The sequence below is a fragment of the Vulpes vulpes genome, chromosome 3 (assembly GCF_048418805.1).
Source record: "Vulpes vulpes isolate BD-2025 chromosome 3, VulVul3, whole genome shotgun sequence".
NCBI lineage: Eukaryota > Metazoa > Chordata > Mammalia > Carnivora > Canidae > Vulpes > Vulpes vulpes.
In genome coordinates this window covers 114,728,220-114,747,838 of record NC_132782.1, presented here as the reverse complement: position 1 = coordinate 114,747,838, position 19,619 = coordinate 114,728,220, and the positions used below count along the sequence as shown (strand labels likewise).

The following is a 19,619-nucleotide window of genomic DNA, read 5'->3' as shown; positions in this document are numbered from 1 at the left end:
CCCTCGCCGTCGTCAGTGGGGGTTGACCGTAGTTGCTGACTTTGGCACCATCGGGGGGAAAAGGAAGAGAATTGTCACTTATGGATGCTGGGCCCAGAGACCTGGATCCAGGCCTCTAAGCCAGGTGACCAAATGGTGGGGGCAAGGCTCCCCCGTGAGAGCTGCATGGTGGGGTGTGTTGTGAGAGGCCGCCCCGCAGGAACGGGCGCTGCGCCGAGGTGGGGCCTGCACGTGAGTCAGCACAACCACATACATGCTCGGAATTTAGGAAGGGGCCAAGCTGTGGGGGGCCCAGAAGCCTCTGAGGCCTAGAGAGCCACTTGGCTTGGGGAGACTCACGGCTTCCTGTTTCCTGAATCCCCGCTTTCATCCCCGAGCCCTGGGCCTTTCCTGAGGCAGATCACGCAACACCCACTCAGATGGAAGGAGGTCTCTGGGTCAGGAAACACGGAGTCAGGGACACAGCACAGCCTGAGGGCGGGCGGGGGACTCACCAGGCCCTGGGGAAGTGCCAAGTGCCACCCTGTGCCTGGCCCTGGGGGCGCCCCCCTCCTGTGGATGGCTTCTGGAGCCCGCGCAGAGGCGCCCACGGCACTAAGTCACACTGATGACACAGTTCTCAGTGGGCCCTGCTCTCCTGGGGCCCGTGGCCCATCTGGGCTCCAGCGGTGGCTCCAGGGACCATCCCCCCGCTTAGCAGGCCCTCTCTGTAATGGGGCGCCGGGCCCTAGACTCCTGTTCTCTGGACCCTCAGCCGCCCGGGGTGGGGGGCTCTCCACACACCGCCCGGGGTGGGGGGCCAAGGCAGACGGTGCCCAGTCCTGCCAGCAGCAACGCTGAGCATAGGTCAACCTCGGACCTGCCCAGACAAGAGACAGATCTAAGTCCATTCCGGGTCTCGACACCCTGCCCTCCTCCAGGCCCCTTATTCTTCCCCAAGCCCCAGCAGCCACCACAGCCACTCAGATCCCACCTGCAGCCATAAACACCTTGAAGCCCAGGCCCAGGAGACTTTCCAGCAGGCCAAGGGCACCAGGCTGGGAGCGGGCCCCACGACACCCCTCAGCCTCCCCCTCCCTCCTGCCCTGTCTCCACCCGGACACCTCGAAGCCTGGTGGGACCATGGTCTGTCTCCTCCTGCCTGTGCCCGGCTCACATTTGTTCACCTTTGATCTAACACTGATTTCAAGTTACTAGACCCAATTTATTACAACTACTGTTACTAAAACAAATTCATTCATTCTTGAGAGCAAAAATGCTCATTGAAAATAAACTGGAACTAAGGAAAAAAAGTGATCTGATCACTCAGAGCTAAATGTGACTCATTGATCACATACTTCAAAATAATTTTGAAAGATTTTCTTCAGAAGCAAAACTTAAGTTTAAAGCACACACAGGGGGATCCCTGGGTGGTGCAGTGGTTTAGCGCCTGCCTTTGGCCCAGGGCGCGATCCTGGAGCCCCGGGATCGAATCCCACGTCGGGCTCCCGGTGCATGGAGCCTGCTTCTCCCTCTGCCTGTGTCTCTGCCTCTCTCTCTCTCTCTCTCTGTGACTATCATAAATAAATAAAAATAAAAAAAAAATAAAGCACACACAGTTTAAAGCACAATTTAATACATCTTCAGTGTTTTTTTGCATCATTAAATCATACTGTTTAGTAATCCACAGAGATGAAACTTGAAGTAATTCTCCATGGCTGAACCTTTAAGTATATTTCCATTTTCTCCTGCCATAAACACCCGTGTATTTGCACACTCCTCGTCCTGCTGTACAAAACCATAAAGTGGGGCTGGCGACCAACAGGAGCACACGCTTCAGAGATGCCGCAACCATGCGGCTACGCTGTCCTCCGGGAGGCTGCGCAGCGTCCTGAGCTGCTGGTGGGGCCCGGCTGGCCGCCCTCCCAAGTCCCCCAGGCGGGGCGTGACAGTTCGCTGTTGGTGTGACCACGGGTCCCCAGAGGCGCTGGCCGAGTTGCCACGCGCTTACTAGCTACCCCAGACTGCTCACCGTTGACAGCGGCTTTGTAGTTTATTTTTAAAATGCCTCTACCGATGCTAACAGCCTTCTACCATCTAGGTTGTCTCCTGCGTTTGTGTGATCAGACCTAGGGCACACAGGGAATCTGTCCACGTGGTTATCCAGTAGATCCGTATGCAGGTACGTCATCCACGGAACGGAAAACGGCACAGATCCGGGACAAGTTACGTAGAATGCGTACCATACAGGCATGAGTGTGTAAATGCATGTTTATCAACAGATTCATCTGTTAATGTTCATACTTGCCTTCCCCACACATCCTGTTTGGCTCTTTAAAGATTTGCATAGGTGAACATTTACTTTGTGCTGTAGACTTTTAAGTTTTTTGTTTTTTTGTGGGGTTTTTTTGTGTTTTTTTACCTTTTAGAGCAGTCATAGGTTCACAGCACACTGACAAGCAGCGCAGGGTCCCAAGGCTGCTCACTCCAGGTGCCACGACGCAGACACGGCTGTCGATGAGAGACGCGCCGGTCACAGGGAGCATGCGGGCAGCCTCTCCCCGCCCCCGCCCCACCAGCACCTGAGAGCGTGAGGCCTCCCAGGTTCACCAGGTCCTGTTAGCCGCTCACTGCTTCCCAGTGGTATGTTGTGAGCATTCACACGTTGCCTGGCTCTGTGCACGGCGGGGCAGAGAAGCAGCGCCACCCTGTCAGCGACGAGCACACCCAGCACCCAGTCCACGGTGTCTGACCCTATTCTCTGTGAGAAGGCACCAGGCCCCTGGGGGAAGAGCTGGATGCAGGCTGCAGAGGGGAAACCACAAGATGGGCCTGCAGCTCCCAGAGGGCTCGGAAGTCAGGGGGGCACAACACAGGTGCAGCAGCCAGCCTCAGGGGGCCCCCAGTCACGGCTGGGCAACGCGCAAGGCCAGCCCTCACTGTGCCAGAGCCCGCTCTAGGAGAACTGTGTGAGGAGCCACAGCAATGTAAACAAGTATTTGATAAATAAATAGGGGACAAAGGACAGCTCTTCCCATTTGGGGAATTCCAACTCATAATGCCAGAAGGAATGAGGGAAACAGAAATCACCACCAGAACATTGCAGTAATGATGGCTGAAGAGAAGCCTCAAATCAGTGCTCAAATCTTTTTTTTTAAAAGATTTTATTTATTTATTTATGGGAGACAGAGAGAGAGAGAGAGAGAGAGAGAGAAAGAGGGAGAAGCAGGCTCCATGCAGGGAGCCCGACGTGGGACTCGATCCCAGGACCCCAGGATCAGGCCCGGGGTGCAGGCGGCACTATACCGCTGAGCCACTGGGGCTGCCCCAAATCTTCTTTTTTTTAAAGATTGTATTTATTTATTCATGAGAGATACAAAAAGAGGCACAGACACAGGCAGAAGGAGAAGCAGGCTCCCTGCGGGGAGTCCAACGTGGAACTCGATCCCAAGACCCCAGGGTCACACCCTGAGCTGAAGGCAGACATTCAACTGCTGAGCCACCCAGGAGTCCCACAGTGAGCAATCTTGAAGGAAAAAACAGGATAACTATGTAACATCAAAAAATCTCCTTCAGTTTTTTAAAAAAGATTTTAATTATTTGAATGAGAGCAAAAGCTCACATGCACACAAGCAGGGGGAGCAGCAGAGGGAGCTGGAGCAGCCAACTCCCCGCTGAGCAGAGCGCCCAACATGGGGCTTGACCCCGGGGCCCTGGGATCAGGACCTCGGTTGAAGCAGATGCATAACTGACTAAGCCACCCAGGGGTCCCTCCCTCAATTTTGAATAAGGACTATGTGGCTTTAATGTAGATCTACAAATTGTTTGATACCCACCCTTGGGAACAGTGTGGGAACATAACCTGATGTGTAAGTAAAGGTGAGGACCAAGGAAGAAGCGGAGGGAGTGCACAAGCTACAGAGGAATCCCAGATGATGACCCGGGCGCACGCTGGGCCCAGTGACCCGATGGGAGGAGACACCTGCAGACGCACCTCACCGGGTGACCCGGGTCGGCATCACCCGTGGAGTCGTGTGGACCCAGGCGCCCGATCTGGTGACAAGGGCACCTCCCCTCTGTGACCGTCTCGTCACGAGACACACCAGACACGCCCGGGGTAAGGGGCGTCATACCAAATATGGGACCAGAACTGCTTCAAACCATCAGGGTCCTGAGAAGCCACAGAAGTCCTGCAGACCGCCAGGGACCAGGGGGACGCAGGAGATAAGGCGGCTGGCTGAGGGCAGTGTGGCCCGGGGGGCCCTGGTGGGAAAGCTGGAGAAACCCAAGCACGGTGTGGCTCAGTCACCAGTCCCGCCAGGGCTGCCGTCTTGGTTCTGACCACGGTTACAGGCCACCTGCCAGGATGCAAGGTGAAGGCTGATAAGGACTCTGCAGCATTTCTCTGAGAAACTACGTCAAGATCATCTTTTTAACAATCACCTCCCTCTGCCTGTGTCTCTGCCTCTCTCTGTCTCTCATGAATAAATAAATAAAATTAAAAAAAAAAAATAAAATAAAAGTCCTGTTGACACCATTTCACCAGGTACAAGCTAGAACCCCTGGTCAGCACCTGGGGGTCAGCACCTGGGGTTGGCCCGGGATGGGCATACACCTGACCATCGAGGAAAGAAAGGACAGGGTCTTGGGGCCTCTGCCTTAGACAGGAGCCGCCTCTCACTGGCAACCTGGGAACAAAGTGTGGCCGTGCTGCTGTTCATCCTGGATCCGCTCTGGGTGAGACTGAGGAGCACCGAGCTCAGATGGGACCTCAGATGTTGCCTCTTGCTCTAGGGTTGGTTTTCCATTTTCTGCTGAGCCTTTGGCTGGGTTCAGTCAATGGACTGTGGACATTTTGCTTATTAGCACTTCTCCTGTGTCCAGCTTACAGTGCCAAGGAGGGAAAGGTGTTGTTTCCACACCTGAGGCTACTGAAGCCAGTGACATCCCTGGGAAGGGCTGCATGGGCATCAACACAACCATCTCTCAAGCACCAGAATGCATGCTGCCATTGTGCTAGTGGTCAGAGTTCAGGAGACAGGTCATTGGAAAAAAAAAACAAAAACTGATCAGTTTTCTCTGTATAACACGTCACACACTACACCAAGCACAGGCTCCTGGGCGGCTGGGGGTCTTGAGAAGAGTGACAATATAGGAATGTGTGGCGACCTGAGTATGGACCCACGTGCAGGCTTACTGTGGACTCGGCATGCTGTGATCGAGTGCCCTCCGTCCTACGTGCTGTGGTGATGGGGGTGAACGTGCGAAGCCCGGCCCTCATGGACTGTCTTGTGGGAGGACAGCAGGTGGACAGATGATAAACCAACATACACATAAAGACCCATGTCGGAGGGTGGGGAGTTGGAGAAAAACAAAGCTGGGCCCAGGACTGGGAGCACCTGTTACGCAGGTACGAGAGGTAGTCTGCGGATAGGTGCACAGTCCTGGGGGCTGTGTCCCACGGTGGGAGAAGCCAGCATGGAGCCCAGTCAGTGTGGATGAACATGGCACAAAAATTTATCACGATCCTGTCTGAATGTAAATCTCCTAAATGCTCAAAAGGCATTCACTGAGGCTAAAGCCAAATGGAAAACCAACAATGTTCTATCTTGTCAAAGGTATTTACATCTGAGACCCACCAACCTGCCCATAAGAAGTACAGGGATCCTACTTTATTTTTTAAAATATTTTATATATTCATTCATGAGACACAGAGAGAGAGAGAGGCAGAGACACAGGCTTCAAACCGTCAGGGTCCTGAGGAGAAGCAGGCTCCATGCAGGGAGCCCGACATGGGACTCGATCCCAGGACCCCGGGATCACGCCCTGCACAGAAGGCAGGCACTCAACCTCTGAGCCACCCAGGTGCCTCAGGGATCCTACTTTAAAAGAGCCATAAAACTGTAAGAAAAGGACACAAACCATTAAGAAGAGATGTGTTCTATGCACTTAGGAAGGATTAACGGTACTGAAACTGCACCGGTATCAGTGTCTCCATTCAATGACTCCACACAGACAAGAGCTGCTATTGTAACAGCAACAAAGCATGGCTTCCTTGCTTAAAATTTCTGTTTTAAAATATCAAAGCATTTACAAAAGAAACTGGCACACAGCTGCTACTCCAGGGCTAACCTAACAATGCCTCTCCCTGTTATTGGCATTGGCAAAGGTCAGGCTCGCCGACGCTGTGTTCCTCTTGCATCCAACAATGGGGCATTGGAGCCAGGAAGCTCCAGGGACACACACCAGATTCTGGAGGTTCCAGGCCAGCCAGTGGCTGCAATGGTGTCTGAGGAGACCAGAGCCCTTCTCTGGCCTCTCAGCTGTTCAGTGTGATTCAGTACACATCAGTGTTTACCTGGCAGGGAAACAGCGTGAGGGCAATGGTTCATCTTGCCTCAGGCGACTGCTAATGCTGGAGAAGTAAAGGGAAGGATTCATCTCACCAGCTGCTTTTAGCTGTCTTTATATAAATGTGATCAAGACAACGGCTTAAAAATTATCCTCTTAAGAATAATGCTCTAGAATATACATGGGGGAGAAGACAGTAGAGAAGTGGCTGTGTCTCAGAACCTTAACTTCTGGCACAACTGGGACTGCCTCTATGAACCCTAAGGACCTCTAGGATGGGAACAAGGACAAATAAGTCAGTGGTACCCAATCTGGCAAAGAATTAACCTGCCCCACACTCTCCAAATCCAGAAGCCTATAAAGCACCCACTCCAGCTGATGACAGTTCCTGAACAGAAATCTCTGGGCTGGAGGAGGGGGGGGACACAGGGGAGATGGGACAGGGGACTGATAGATCATCTAATGTGTTTGATTCAGTAAAAACAGTATTGGGAGAAGTCAAGCAGTTGTGTTTTGTTGGTGAATTTGAAATGGAATGGTGATACATGATCAGAGATGAAAAACAAAGCAAACCAAAAAAGAAGAGGCAACTATTAACTCCAGGAAAAACAAAGAGTTATTAGAAACTAGTGAGCACAACTCACTGTTGCCTCACCAGCTAACATTTACACAACGTAAAGACTGAACATGAGTTTCATAAATTATATTTGTGACATAGCCATACTGAGACAGTGAGGGAAAGAGAATTAGAGATATGGGAGAGTAATTCTTATCATTCATAATAGGAAGGATATAAAGTCTAAAAGGCACATTATGTAGAATAATCTACATAAATGTATTATTCAGAAAATACGGAGGTAAATACTAGCAGTGGGAGAAGGAATAAAGGAGTTGCTCTGGAAAGCAGGATGGAGTGAGCAGATGTAAAAGAAGATACTGTTTTTGTCAGAAGCTGTGTAATACAATTTCTTTCTAATCCATAATCCATACATGTCTAATTTTTTTTAAATAAAAGAACCACCTCCAGGCCTGATGATCTGCTTACAGTGTACTAAACTCAGAAATTGATCAACAAAAGTTCACCTATAAAGCCCTGAGGGCTTGTTTTTTTTTTTAAGATTTTATTTATATATTCATTAGAGACACACACACACACACACACACAGAGGCAGAAACACAGGCAGAGGGAGAAGCAGGCTCCATGCAGGGAGCCCGACATGGGACTCGATCCCGGGTCTCCAGGATCACGCCTTGAGCCGAAGGTGATGCTAAACCGCTGAGCCACCCGGGCTGCCCGGGCTTGGGATTTCTGAAGTTTTTCTCAGAATAGCACTTGGACCAAAGAGGCATCAGCACTGATGATTATAAAACTATATATATGCCATTGTCAGGAAGATCCTGGAATCTCAGATGACATGGTGGGTGGACCAGGGACACAGAGGGGAGTGGTGACCTGCCTCCATGCTTTCTTTCATTAGCAGCTAAGAAAAGATGGAAAACTAATGAGTTAAACAATCAACTCATAATCTTAGAAAATAATAAACCCCTTCCTCCCAGAAAGAGGAAACAACATATAAAAAGTACAAATTAATGAGCCAGAACACATTTTTTTTTTTTAAATCAGATAAAACCAGTTATTTGGGGAAAAAAAATGATGGTTTTGACCACAAGAACACAGGAGGGAACACATGAGCATTCAGCATTGCCCATGAGTTAAACTAGAACTACAGCTGGCAGTGGGAGTGGAAAGGCCACTCCTAAGAGCATGCAGCCATGATGGCAACAGCAGGAGGGTGGAAGGGAGAGCGGGTGGCAGTCAGACAGACCCTGGCCACGGGGACTTGGTACAAGTCTCCAGAAGACAGCGTGGTAACAAAACCATGTTTTCCAACCCCTAGGCCACTGGTAGTCAGACAACAGTTCATCAACCATGATGTTGCTGTGACTAACGTGGACTGATAAGAAATGCTATCTATGTTAATTCCCAAGCACATTCTTTGCCACATTTAATCTGTCATGACTTTCCTATTCTAAAGTCATATTAGGTTGGGATACAAATCATTTTTCACATTTATGTTTCAAATTAGTGGAAATAAATCCAAAAGCCAAAAGGAGCAAATGTTAGTCAAACATCTATATCTATACAATTTTAAAAAGGTAACTTAGAAGCATTTCAGACAAAAGTACCCAAAGGGATTCAGAACTAGAAATATGAATTAAAGCAACAAAATGCTTCTTCACTATCCTAAAATTCTGCATATTAAAGAGATAAGTTTTAGAAATAGAAATGGTTACCTAATGTGATGGGAGAAATTGAGAATAAACAAAATGTTAATGATTGTAAGAAAAAACATCTTTATTTTTTTAAGATTTTACTTATTTATTCATGAGAGAGACATAGAGAGGGGCAGAGACACAGGCAGAGGGAGAGGCAGGCTCCTTGCGGGGAGCCAGATGCGGAACTTGATCCCGGGACCTCAGGATCATGCCCTGAACCAAAGGCAGATGCTCAACCCCTGAGCCACCCAGATGCCCCCCAAAAAGATTTTCTTGTAAGTCCAACCAAGGAATTTTCACCCGATAGTCCTGAGTGAAAACAGAATGGTAGATATGCATATAGCGCGGCCCCATTTTGGTGTATGGTGATCTTAACCTGAGTGTGTGTGTGTGTGTTGCACACAGATCTGAGGAGGCATGAGGGTGAGAGAGGGTATAAGCTAGGGGTTAACATGGGAGGGGGAAGCAACTGTTAGATGAAAAAGACTGAAAAACAAGCAGCATGTACTGTGTGCACACACATGAGGAAGGAGAACCCAGCACCGTGAGGGACTCCCCCGAAGGGTCCCCAGCACCCCAGACCTGACTTTTCCCCTTCCACGTGCTCGTCCCCTGGGGACAACTGTGCCATGTGGTCCTGACCAGGACCTGCCGGCTGCTGCTTGTGGGGAGGGTGCCTTTGGTGGCCCCCGGGGCCCCAGCCTCCCACTGATGGCTCCTGTGCTGGTGTTCCCAGTGAGCATGGAAGGGAACTATGGTGTGCAGACAGAGAAGGCGAGGCAAAGACAGGACAGCAGGGGGGAAACGAGGCAAGGATAGCCCCCCCCAGGGACACCTGCAGATGCTCATTCGGTGAAGCATCTGCCTTCTGCTCAGGTCACAATCCCGGGGTCCTGGGACTGAGTCCCGCCTCAGGCTCCCTGCTCAGCGAGGAGTCTGCTTCTCCCTCTCCCTCTGTCTGCTGCTTCCCCCTGTTCAGGCTGTCAAACATAAAATCTTAAAAAAAATTTTTTTGTCCACGGATCAGGACCAGCCCCAAGACCCCGGCTGAGAAAGCAACAGAAATTCTGGAGAGCCCAGGACAGGGCAAAGACAACAGGCCAGAGGCTGACAGCAGTCGGGCTCTGGGCCCCTGTCAGGCCGTCACGGCCAATGACGGCTCCTCCCAGTGAACCTGGGACAGAAGCCTTTCGAGATGGTTTTTTTCACTTTGGAAATGAGCATCTCTGCTAGTGGAGACGGTTCACAGCCCATGCACGTCACATGGCAGCTCTGGAAATCACTGGATGCAGGCGTCTCTGTCCTTCCTAAGGACACGAGCAGATAAGGGACCACACCTAACAGTGCCAAGTGGCCACGGTCATTCCCAGGCAGCAGGGAGGAAGGGTGCCGGCTGACACCTGCAGGGGCCCATGCTAGGAGAGTGGCTGCCGAAAGCCCAAGCACCCAGGAAACAACAGCAGGAAAGACTCCCTTGAAAGGGTGAGGAGCCGGGCAAGCTCACAGGACAGGGCAGGCGAGGCTGCCTCTGATTATGGGAATAATTTGATTAAAAGAAACTGCCTTCTTGGACATGGGGGATGGAAGGGAATGAGACGAACCATAAATTAAAGTAGAGGATATGAGAACCAGGCAAAGCGCAGCGCTGCGGCCACAAGGGTCTGGAAACGGTTTGGGGGGACCTGCTGCAGCCGAGTCTGCCTGGAACTCTAGCTGCCTAATCGCTTCCTGTAGGTAGGCTCCGCTCCAGCACTAATAGGTTTTAATAAAAACTTCCAATTGGACCAGTAAACCCCTCATTAAGCTGTTTTTAAAGCATGAATTTAAGAGCAGCAGGGGTAAGGGGTCACGGGCAGCACTTAATTCACAACGGCTGGCAGGAGGTGCTGCTGGGACGGACGCGGGGGTTCAAGAGTCCAGGCCACATTAGCATGGATGCCAGCACTGGACCTGCCTGGAAATCAACTTAATAAGGCACCAGGAAAAGCATCCCGCCGGACAGGAGGAGGGTGCCGAAAGGCCAAAGGGCCGCTTCTCCCAGCACAGACACACCTGCTCAGATGAGCCCCACCTGCACCTCCACTGCCCCCAGACACCATTGCGTGGGACCAGCACCTGCCACCCATCCCCACAGCTCACACACAGACCTGCTGCATTCCCCCCTTTGGATCCTCCCTGAGACCGAGGTCGCCCCAGTCTCCTCCAGGGTCCTGCTCCCTGATTCAGCAATTTGCAGCTGGGCCTGACACCTGCCGGCCCGAGGACAGTTGACACTCAGTGGTGAGCACGTCAGGATAAATCCGTAGTCCGCTGAGCTGCTAACTGAAGCCAACGGCCCCTAAAGCATCCAGCTCTCAGCCGACGGGCCCGCAGAGAAAACAGAGTGCTCCTTTCCTACAATGGAATGTCCCCAGGCGTGCAGCCCCCCGGAGTCCTTCCCTCACACTGTCACACCCCAGGGAGCAGGCAGGGGCACCCAGGCTCCTTGTCCAACCAGGGAGGACGGGTGCTGAACTGCCTGCCACATCCAAACACCGTGTGGGACATCAACCCTTCTCTGCGCGGCAACCCAGCAGCCCTCCCTCCGCTCTGACGCCGAGGGCCGAGCCCACCGGTGTCCTTCCCACCGGCGCCTGCACCTGTGGGGAACTTTCTCTTCCTGCCGGTTTTCACCCGGTGGACGTGTGTGCAGGAGGGCATGGGGCGGCCTCTGAACTCCTCCATCTGCGGCACGTGCCGTTCATTCAACTTGGAAAGTTCACAGCTTTTATTCCTTCACACGTTCTCCTGCCGCCCGTCCGTCTCCTCCAGCCTCGGGCGCTCTGCGCTCCGTCCCCCAGCCCGTGGCACGTGGGGACTGCCGCAGCCCAGCATGGCCCACCTGTGCCCACAGGCCCGGCCCTTAGGGCCGTCACTGCCGCTCCAACACCAGGGGCACCCCTGCTGACCACGGATCCGCTTCAAAACCCACCATCGGCGGGCACACCTGTGCTTATCCAGAAGTGTTTACATCAAATGTGTAGGGAAACAGCAGCCTCTAAAGGGAATGTGACGACACAGAACTGAGCGTTTCGGGGGGAGGCTGGCACTGGGGCCGCGCGACCAGAGCAGGGTCTGTGACCGCGGTGCCCTCTGACCGCAGCCGCCCTCCCCGCACACCTTGCCTGCTCGCAGGCCTCCGGGGCCGCATGGGACCCAGCTTCACCTGCAGCCGGGAGAGGGGGGTTCCTAGCCCTCCCGTCGAGCCCCTGCCCCACTCAGCGACACCCCAAGCTGTGTGGAAGCACGACTGGGACCACGTCCAGGACACGGCCTCAGCCACGACCTGTCCCCAGGGCCTTGGGGCCCGCAGGGTTGACGTCCCTTCCTGAGCAGCTCTGGGCCCAGGGGACGGGGTCTGTGGGCATCCCGCCCCCACAGGGGCCACTGGGGAGACCTCCGAGGCCTCCCGCCCCGCCCCAGGCCTCGCTCGGCCCAGGGAGACCAGCGGACATGAGCCCCGAGCTACGGAGCTGCTGACCCGGGCGGTGGGGGGCTTTCCTTGCCCTAGTGCCCACCCTGGACAGTCATGGCCCCTCCCGAGCCACACCCTGCTCGCCGGCCGTCCTCACGTTACCCTGCATTTGCTCCGTTGGCCAGAACACACGGCTCTCAGGGAGTGGAGGCCCCACACGACGATGTGCCACGCTGGCTGGTGGCTGGGGAGTAGCTGGGGCGCCGCCGGGTGTCCCACGTGCCCTCAACAGTGGGCGGTCCCTTCTCTGTCCTGCTGCCGTGCCCTCCTGCGTCCCCTCTGCCACGTGTCCCGGGTCTGAGCATCCTCCCGACGCAGGCCTCCAGATACGAGGACACGCATCTGTCTGCCGGTGTAAACACAGCTGCCGGCCCTGACTGTGGCTGCCGCAGGGACGTCTCCATCCCCCTTCCAGCCCTGGGCCGTGCATCCGCACAAGGACGGCTGATCCAGCGTTCTCTCCTGGGGTCCCACCCGTCTGTCCCCAAATCGGTGTTCGGTCCCTTAGGCTGCCATCCCCACTCACCTAGTATTTCAGTTCGCGGCTTCCCGTGACCCCTCAGCTTGGCTCCGGGCCCCGATCTCCCCTGCAGATGCATGTTTTCAGGACGGCACTTTGCCGTGCTTGGCGGCACCTCCACAGCCTTCTAGTGGCTGCTCAAGGATTGCGGTGCACACCCTCCCTTAGCTCTCCTTCACGCTGTGCAGCTTTGCGGGGGGTAAGGGGGACCACGCAGCAGTGAAGCATCAGACTCCCGGTTTTAACTCAGGCCATGATGTCAGGGCCATGACCTCGAGTCCCCGTCCGGCTCTGCTCAGCGCAGAGTCTGCTAAGTTTCTCTCTCCCTCTGCTCCTCCCCGCCTTGTGCACACATGTACTTTCTCTCTCTCCATCTCTCAAACGAAAAAAAATAAATAAATAAAGCAGAGGAGCGTCTGGGTGGCACAGTCGGTTGAGCATCCAACTCTTGATTTAGGCTCAGGTTTTTGTGTCAGGGTCCTGGGGTCGAGCCCTGTGTCAGGCTCTGTGCTCAGATGGAGTCGGCCTCAGGATTCTCTCTCCCTCTCTTGTACATGTGTGCTAGCTCACTCACTCTCATACAAATAAAAAATATATTTTAAAAAGTTATGCAGCATCACGTAACGCATGGAACCCATGACCACGTGGGTCCACCCACCGAGCTCTGGCACGTGCATCCGTGAATCTCAGACGGCAAATGACTTATTTTGCTTTAAATAGTCCACTGTGCTGTAGAGGAGTGAGAGGAGGAGGGCAGGCTTCCACGGTGGCCTGCAGACGCCTGCTCTCTAGGGCCTTCCCTCCGTCCCTCCCGTCCCCCCCAGCGGCCTAGAGCCCCGCAGTGGACACCAGGCTCTCTCACGGCCCTGGGTCTGAAGCCTCTGTCCCAACACGGGTCCCAGTCCCCAGCTCCCATCTCGGCACACAGCCGCGCTCCCACTGGCCCGAGCACCTAGAACGTCCAGCTGCTCCCTACCCCTGGGCCCCCAGCAGCACGTGGAGGACCTGAGGGGCGCAGCGTCTTCCCGGCCATGCTACATGGGGTTCCCCGGCCTCCTTGGGTCTGATGTCCGTGTCTTGTGCCAAATCTGGAAACTTCAGCCATCTGTGCCCTTCACACCCGGCTCCAAACACATGCCACCAACCCCTGAGCTCTCCTCTGGGCACCGGAAGTCTGTGTGGCCTCGAGGACCCCCTCCACCCGCTGCTGTCACCCCCACCCTGCCAGCCAGCCTGTCCGAGAGTCTTTCATTTCAAATATTGTATTCTCCACTTGGTTCTTTTCTCATCAAGTCATTTTGTCCTGAGAGCTCTTGTTGTCATTCATCGGGGGCCTCGGTGCCTCACGATAGCTGCACTAACCCTGAGGCTGGCCTCTGTCAACCATCATTTCCCTCTGGGATGGGCCTACCATCCGGGTCCATCCTCCTCCTGTGGTTGGGGACTGTGCCTGGGCATCAAGGGTGTTGAAGTGGGCACGTGGGTCATTAGGTCCCCCAGGAGCGAGCAGATGTCTCTGTGGTAGCGGCACGTAGGGCAGCTAGCCCGTCGTCTGCTCAGCCTCGCGAGCAGCCTGGTGCCTCCTGCCCACTCGTCCCTGGACAGACGCTACTCCCCATGCTCTCTCCGGGCACACCGTTCCCCAAGAGCATGGGCTGGGGGAACTTCAAGTCCTCCCCTGACCAACCAAGCAGAAACCTATCTCTGGGGCATCCGCCAGCGTTAGCTCTAGGGGGACTCCTCCTCTGCCCTGGGGCGTCCCCAGGCACGGGTCCCCTGTGATCTCGGCACAGCCTAGAGTGGGGAAGGGCTGGCCTGCAAGGAACGGGGTTGGTCCGCAACAACACTGCGGTCACTGCCATGGGACTATCCGTCCCGCCGTGTGGAGACGGCCGACACAGCACCTGCACATCACCAGTCCCATCTGCATCGGCCCGTCGCTCCAGGCAAGGAAGCAGGCATGGGCCAGGGTCCCAGGGTAAACAACAGACATCGGGCAACACGGCGACACCTGCCAAGCTGACGGCCGCTCAGGCAGGGAGACAAGCAGAGAAACCGCACAAATACGTACCCACGTGTAACGCTAAACTCGGAGTAGGTTCTGATTTTCACTTACCAAATGAATACCTAAAAAACAAAAGGAGAAAAATGAATTAAGGTTTTGCTGTGCAGGGGCGCCTGGGGGGCTCCATCGGTGCAGCGTCTGCCTTAAGCTCAGGTCATCATCCCGGGGTCCTGGGATCGGGCCCCACATCGGGCTCCTGGCTCAGCGGGGAGCCTGCTGCTCCACCTGCCTCTGCCCCTTCCCCTGCTTGCTCGCACACACTCTCCCTTTCTCTCAAAACCTTAAAAAATTTTTTTTCCCTTACTTTGTCAAAAAAACAAGATTAAAGCATCATGCTACCAACTACGTAAAGACCCCCTCAGTGAACCCAGGACGTTACATGTGCGGGAGAAGGTGGGGGTGGGGAGATCTGCGGTCAGGAGCTCTGCGTGGGGCCCACCAGCCGCCCGGGGCCCAGGAGACTTTGCCGCCAGGCTGCGTCCCACACGGGGCTCTAGGGCCATGCCCACAACAGGCCAATCAATAAATCTTTTAGGAAAAAACAAATGTAACCATGAATATCTGGCAGTAAATAAATTCTGTAAATAAACACCATGAAAATGTCATGCTCTAGAATATGAGTTTCAAGGGTACCCAGTACGCCGGGCACAGATTCCCACAACGGGGACCCTAAATGAAAGGCATCTGGTGTCCATGCCAGGGTCTGCGGAAGGGCTGTCCCCACGGGGGGAGCACGACGTGAGCACGGGGTCCTCAGCAGCACACAGGTGCTGGTGCGCGAGGCCACTGCTCCCACAGAACAGAAAGGGCCGCACCTGCTCCCTGAACCTCATGGAAGCGAAGCAGGAGTCGTGGCTGTGCGTCAGCTCCGTCCTCAGTGACTCAGTGGCCACAACGTCTGGGCTCTGGGCCCCGTGGAGGCAGAGCGGTGGGTGGCGGGGCTGCGGGACCTTGTAGAGACAGAACGAGGTCGTCCCCGTCACCGTCAGGAGGGAGCAGCCATGTGGCGTGCCCCGCTGCACGGACCGGGCCCCGCGCCCCCCGTGCCCCCACAGCCCGCTGGCATCTGCTCTTGGCGCTCTTTGAAGTGCAGGCTCTGTCCTCTCTCTCAGAGGGACGCGGCGAAGGCGGCTTCCTCCACAGGAAGGGACCCCCTGAGCCTCCCCAACCTCGGTCCAAGTTTCTGCAGATAATCCTTTCTTCTTTTGGGGGCCAGGAAGGTGGGGAAGAGAAAACGCGGCCACGCAGCCGCGCTCACTAGCAACAAAGGGGCCCTCTAGGAGCGCTGCCAAAGTAAAGCACAGATAAAAGGATCAGAAAGCCAATATTTTGGAAAACTGATGATAAATGGGGCAGCTGGAGCGATGCTCATCCTTGTCTGGGCCAGGCAGCTGCTCGGGCAGCGAGGCTCTGCTCTATGATCACCTGAACCTCCCACGGCCCGGCTCCGGAACTCTGGCGCTCCCTTCCAACGTCGCCACTCCCCAGAGCGCTGAAGCCCCTAAGCAAAGTGCCCGCTGATGTGGTCATGGCTGAACAGGTGAACGCACGGGGCCAGGAGGCCCAGGTCCCCTGCACAAGAGCCCCGCCTGGCACACGGGCTGCGCGTCCTCATGCACGCAGACGGGACAGGGACACTGGAGGGCCTGGCAGCCGGGACCTCAGCTGGGGGAAGCAGCAGCTGCACAGACGCGTCACAGCAACGACACGACCCTGACGAGCCATGACGAGAAGGGCGCGTGACCTCTGTGGCCTTGTCCTCGAACCCACAGCCCAGTCCGGTGGTGAGAAAAGCATGAGCCAAGTCTCAGCAGAGGGACGTCCCGCCGCAGCCCTGCGCAGTCCTCAACGCCAGAGGGTCAGAGACGCTTTCCCCGCCCAGAGAGACCGAAGGGGACGTGACGCCCCAATGACCTGTGGCTCCCGGAGGGGATCCTGAGACAGCAGAGGTCAGCGCTAGCTCAGCAACTCTGACAAGGAAGAGACTGCCCAGCCCGAAGCTGGGTGCGGGCACACGGGAATCCTCTGTACTGTCGCTGCAGTGATTCTGTAAACCTAGAACTATTCCAAAAATGGTGGTTTTTATATTTTTAATATTTATTTATTTATTTATTTAAAATGGTGTTTTTTAAATTAAAAGGAAAAGGTGAACCAGCTAGGCAGCAGCAGAACCCGTGCCCGTCAGGAGAACGGCCTCCAGCGCCCGGGTCCTCCCCAGCAAGCAGATCCGTGTGGCGCCCGTGCAGGCCGGGCCTCTGCAGGGACTTGCTGGCCTGCACAGCACAGCTTCCTGCCACCGGGTGAAACCTCTGCGGCTCTGGGTGAATTCGAGGCAGACAAAGTTGGGGCACCCGGGGGGCTCAGCGGTCAAGCATCTGCCTTTGGCTCAGAGCGTGATCCTCAGGTCCTGGGATCGAGTCCTGCATCGGGATCCCCACAGGGGGCCTGCTTCTCCCTCTGCCTCTGCCCCTCCCTGATGCTCAGGCTCACACGCTCTCTCTCTCAAATAAACAAAATCTTAAAAAAAAAAAAAAAAAGGCAGACAAACTCAAGTTCTCACCAGAACTGCAGGAGCAGTGTGCACTGAGGACGAGGACACGTCAGCGCGGGAGTGGGGGTTGCCGTGTGCCCCGGCCACCCAGCCTGAGGCCCCTTCCTGTCAATCCAGTCAGGCGCCACGTCCTCATCTCCACCCAGCAGACAATGCTGTGCCCCTTCCCACAAGCCTTCCCTTGTTACGGGAGGGGAACCAGCGTGGTCATCTCTCTGCCCCTAACCGCACAGGCTCCTGTCCCGAGCACCAAGAAATGAAAACCTGTTCCAGCCACACTCCATAGCTGTGATGGAAAGGAGGCAACTGCGAAGTGAGGACCCCCGAAGCCACCCAGCACCCCTGCACCCGTGTCCCTAGAGACCCCGAGTCCCTGCCCTAACTGCGGGCTTGCAGTGGGATCTAGGGAGAAGGCCTGCAGGGACCTGGAGCACCTGCTGCTGGGCTTCCTTCGTATTTCCTGTCCACTCACTTCTGTGCATGAGAAACGCACTCCTGGCATCGGCTGCATCCCTCCGTCTGCTTAGCCAACGCAGAGAAAAGACTGAGCCACAAAGGAAATGACCCTGCCCGCACCTCGCCCTCCTGCCCACCAGCAAAGCCCCCAAGGAAGTCCCAGGGATTTGCGCCCCTGCCCCTAGCTACTTCCTAGCACGCAGACCTGCTCTCCTGGGGCGTGGGGTTCCCAGGGCCTAAGAAACCAACACTGTGCCTGCCCTGGTCTTCGACACGAGGCAGTGGGGAGGGCAGCTGGTGAGGTCCATGGAAAAATCACAATTCATCACCTTGTACTTGCCCAACATATGAAAACAGTGTGTCTTAATTGTCCGTAACTGGAATGTTATAAACCTCAAGTGAAGCTGGCATGTGCCAGCTGTGTGGGAAGCTGTGTGGGAAGCAGGGCTGAACGCTGTGGTGAACATGGGGCCACACTGAGTGCTGACAGCAAAGGAAGGTTCTGGAAAGACTCTATAGGTAAAATCAGGAGGATGTGGCATCTGATGAAACACGGACAAGTGGGGAGTCGGTCCCAGGTCCCCCCGCTTCTCACCTGATGACTGTGGGACTCTACACAGGGTGCGGCCAGAGCCACGGGCCCAGGTGTTGGTGGGGCCGAGGGGGTGGCCTCAGGGTGGCTGAGCGTCCAGCCCACGGCCGTCCCACCCCCACCACAGGCCACAGCGCTCGGGCCTTGCAGCTCTAGGCCAGGACCCGCCGCGGTGCTGCTGATTGGCTCAGCCCTGGCTCACCCCCAGCCCGCCCTGCTGGTCCCCAGGCTCCCTCCTGCTGTGCCGCCTGCAGCCACGACAAAGACTCCATGAAATCAGTGCTCCACTGGCGGAATCCGAGGGCACGGGATCACCCTGTGGATCCCCCGCTGCCTGGAAGAAGGCCACTTTCCCGAGGGTAAGATGGAGTGGATTCGTGAGCCCCCGCCTGCCATGCAGTGTCAGGACCGAGGCAGGATGCCCAGCGCAGGGAAGGGAGAGAGACAGCCACAGCCACCGTGCCCCTGCGGCAAAGCGGCCAGACGCAGGTCCGACACCCAGGGGCCCCAAAGCAGGGCAGCGGTGCCCTCGGAGAAGCACTTCCTGGCCCTGCCACGGAACAGCAGCTGGACAACACCTGCCAGACATCCTGTCGACAGTGTCTGTTATCTGAGCATCTCGCCCCAAATACTGTTTTCTCTCAACGTTAAATAAATGGGACATACAAGGAATAGTCTGTGTCACTGTCATTTTGGGGTGCCAGGAAAAAAACAGTCTATATGAGGGGTCCTCACTTGGTAAGTTTTTCATGTGCCTCTGACCCGAAACTCTCGTCCATCAGGGAAACTGAGTCAAGGACGGGGCTGGAAACACTGTGGAGGCAGAGGGTGCAGGGGCCACCTCACCTGGGTGCGGGTGCCCGGGAACCCCCCATGGCCTCCCATCTGTGCCAAGCAAGCAGTGTGCAGCTCTGGCTCACCAGCACGGCAGAGACCATGGGTCTCCACTGACAGAGCTCTCACCTAAAACATCTCCTGCCGCATCTCTGAGAAGATTTAATTTTATTTTATTTACAGGTTTATTTTATTTTGCTTCAATGAACTTAAGTTACTTTTGAATCACATTTTTCTTTTTTACATATCCAAGGAAGGGGAGCAGAGTATCTTTTTCAGGGAAAACAGTATAGGACTATTTTTGGTCACGTGGACCCAAACTGGTTTTCAAAAATTTATTTATTTATTTATTTAAAATGTTTTTATTTTTTATTTTTTTATTTATGATAGTCACACACACACAGAGAGAGAGAGAGAGAGAGAGAGAGAGAGAGAGAGAGAGAGGCAGAGACACAGGCATAGGGAGAAGCAGGCTCCATG

General features: G+C 55.0%; 1 protein-coding gene across 4 annotated transcripts in view; it reads right to left on the bottom strand.

Annotated features, from left to right (window-relative positions):
- The window catches only part of LMF1 (lipase maturation factor 1), a 76,943-nt gene that overhangs the window by 40,402 nt on the left and 16,922 nt on the right, over window positions 1-19,619 (bottom strand). Inside the window, exon 3 of one of the 4 annotated variants that reach the window (XM_025984885.2) lies at window positions 14,758-14,768. The exons of 1 other annotated variant lie outside the window; for it this stretch is intronic. In XM_025984885.2, coding sequence (XP_025840670.2) covers window positions 14,758-14,768 — 11 coding nt within the window. Of the gene's footprint in view, window positions 1-12,223; window positions 12,246-14,712; window positions 14,769-19,619 lie in introns of those variants that run through there. 2 more of the 4 variants (XM_072754203.1, XM_072754202.1) reach the window with 2 other exon arrangements.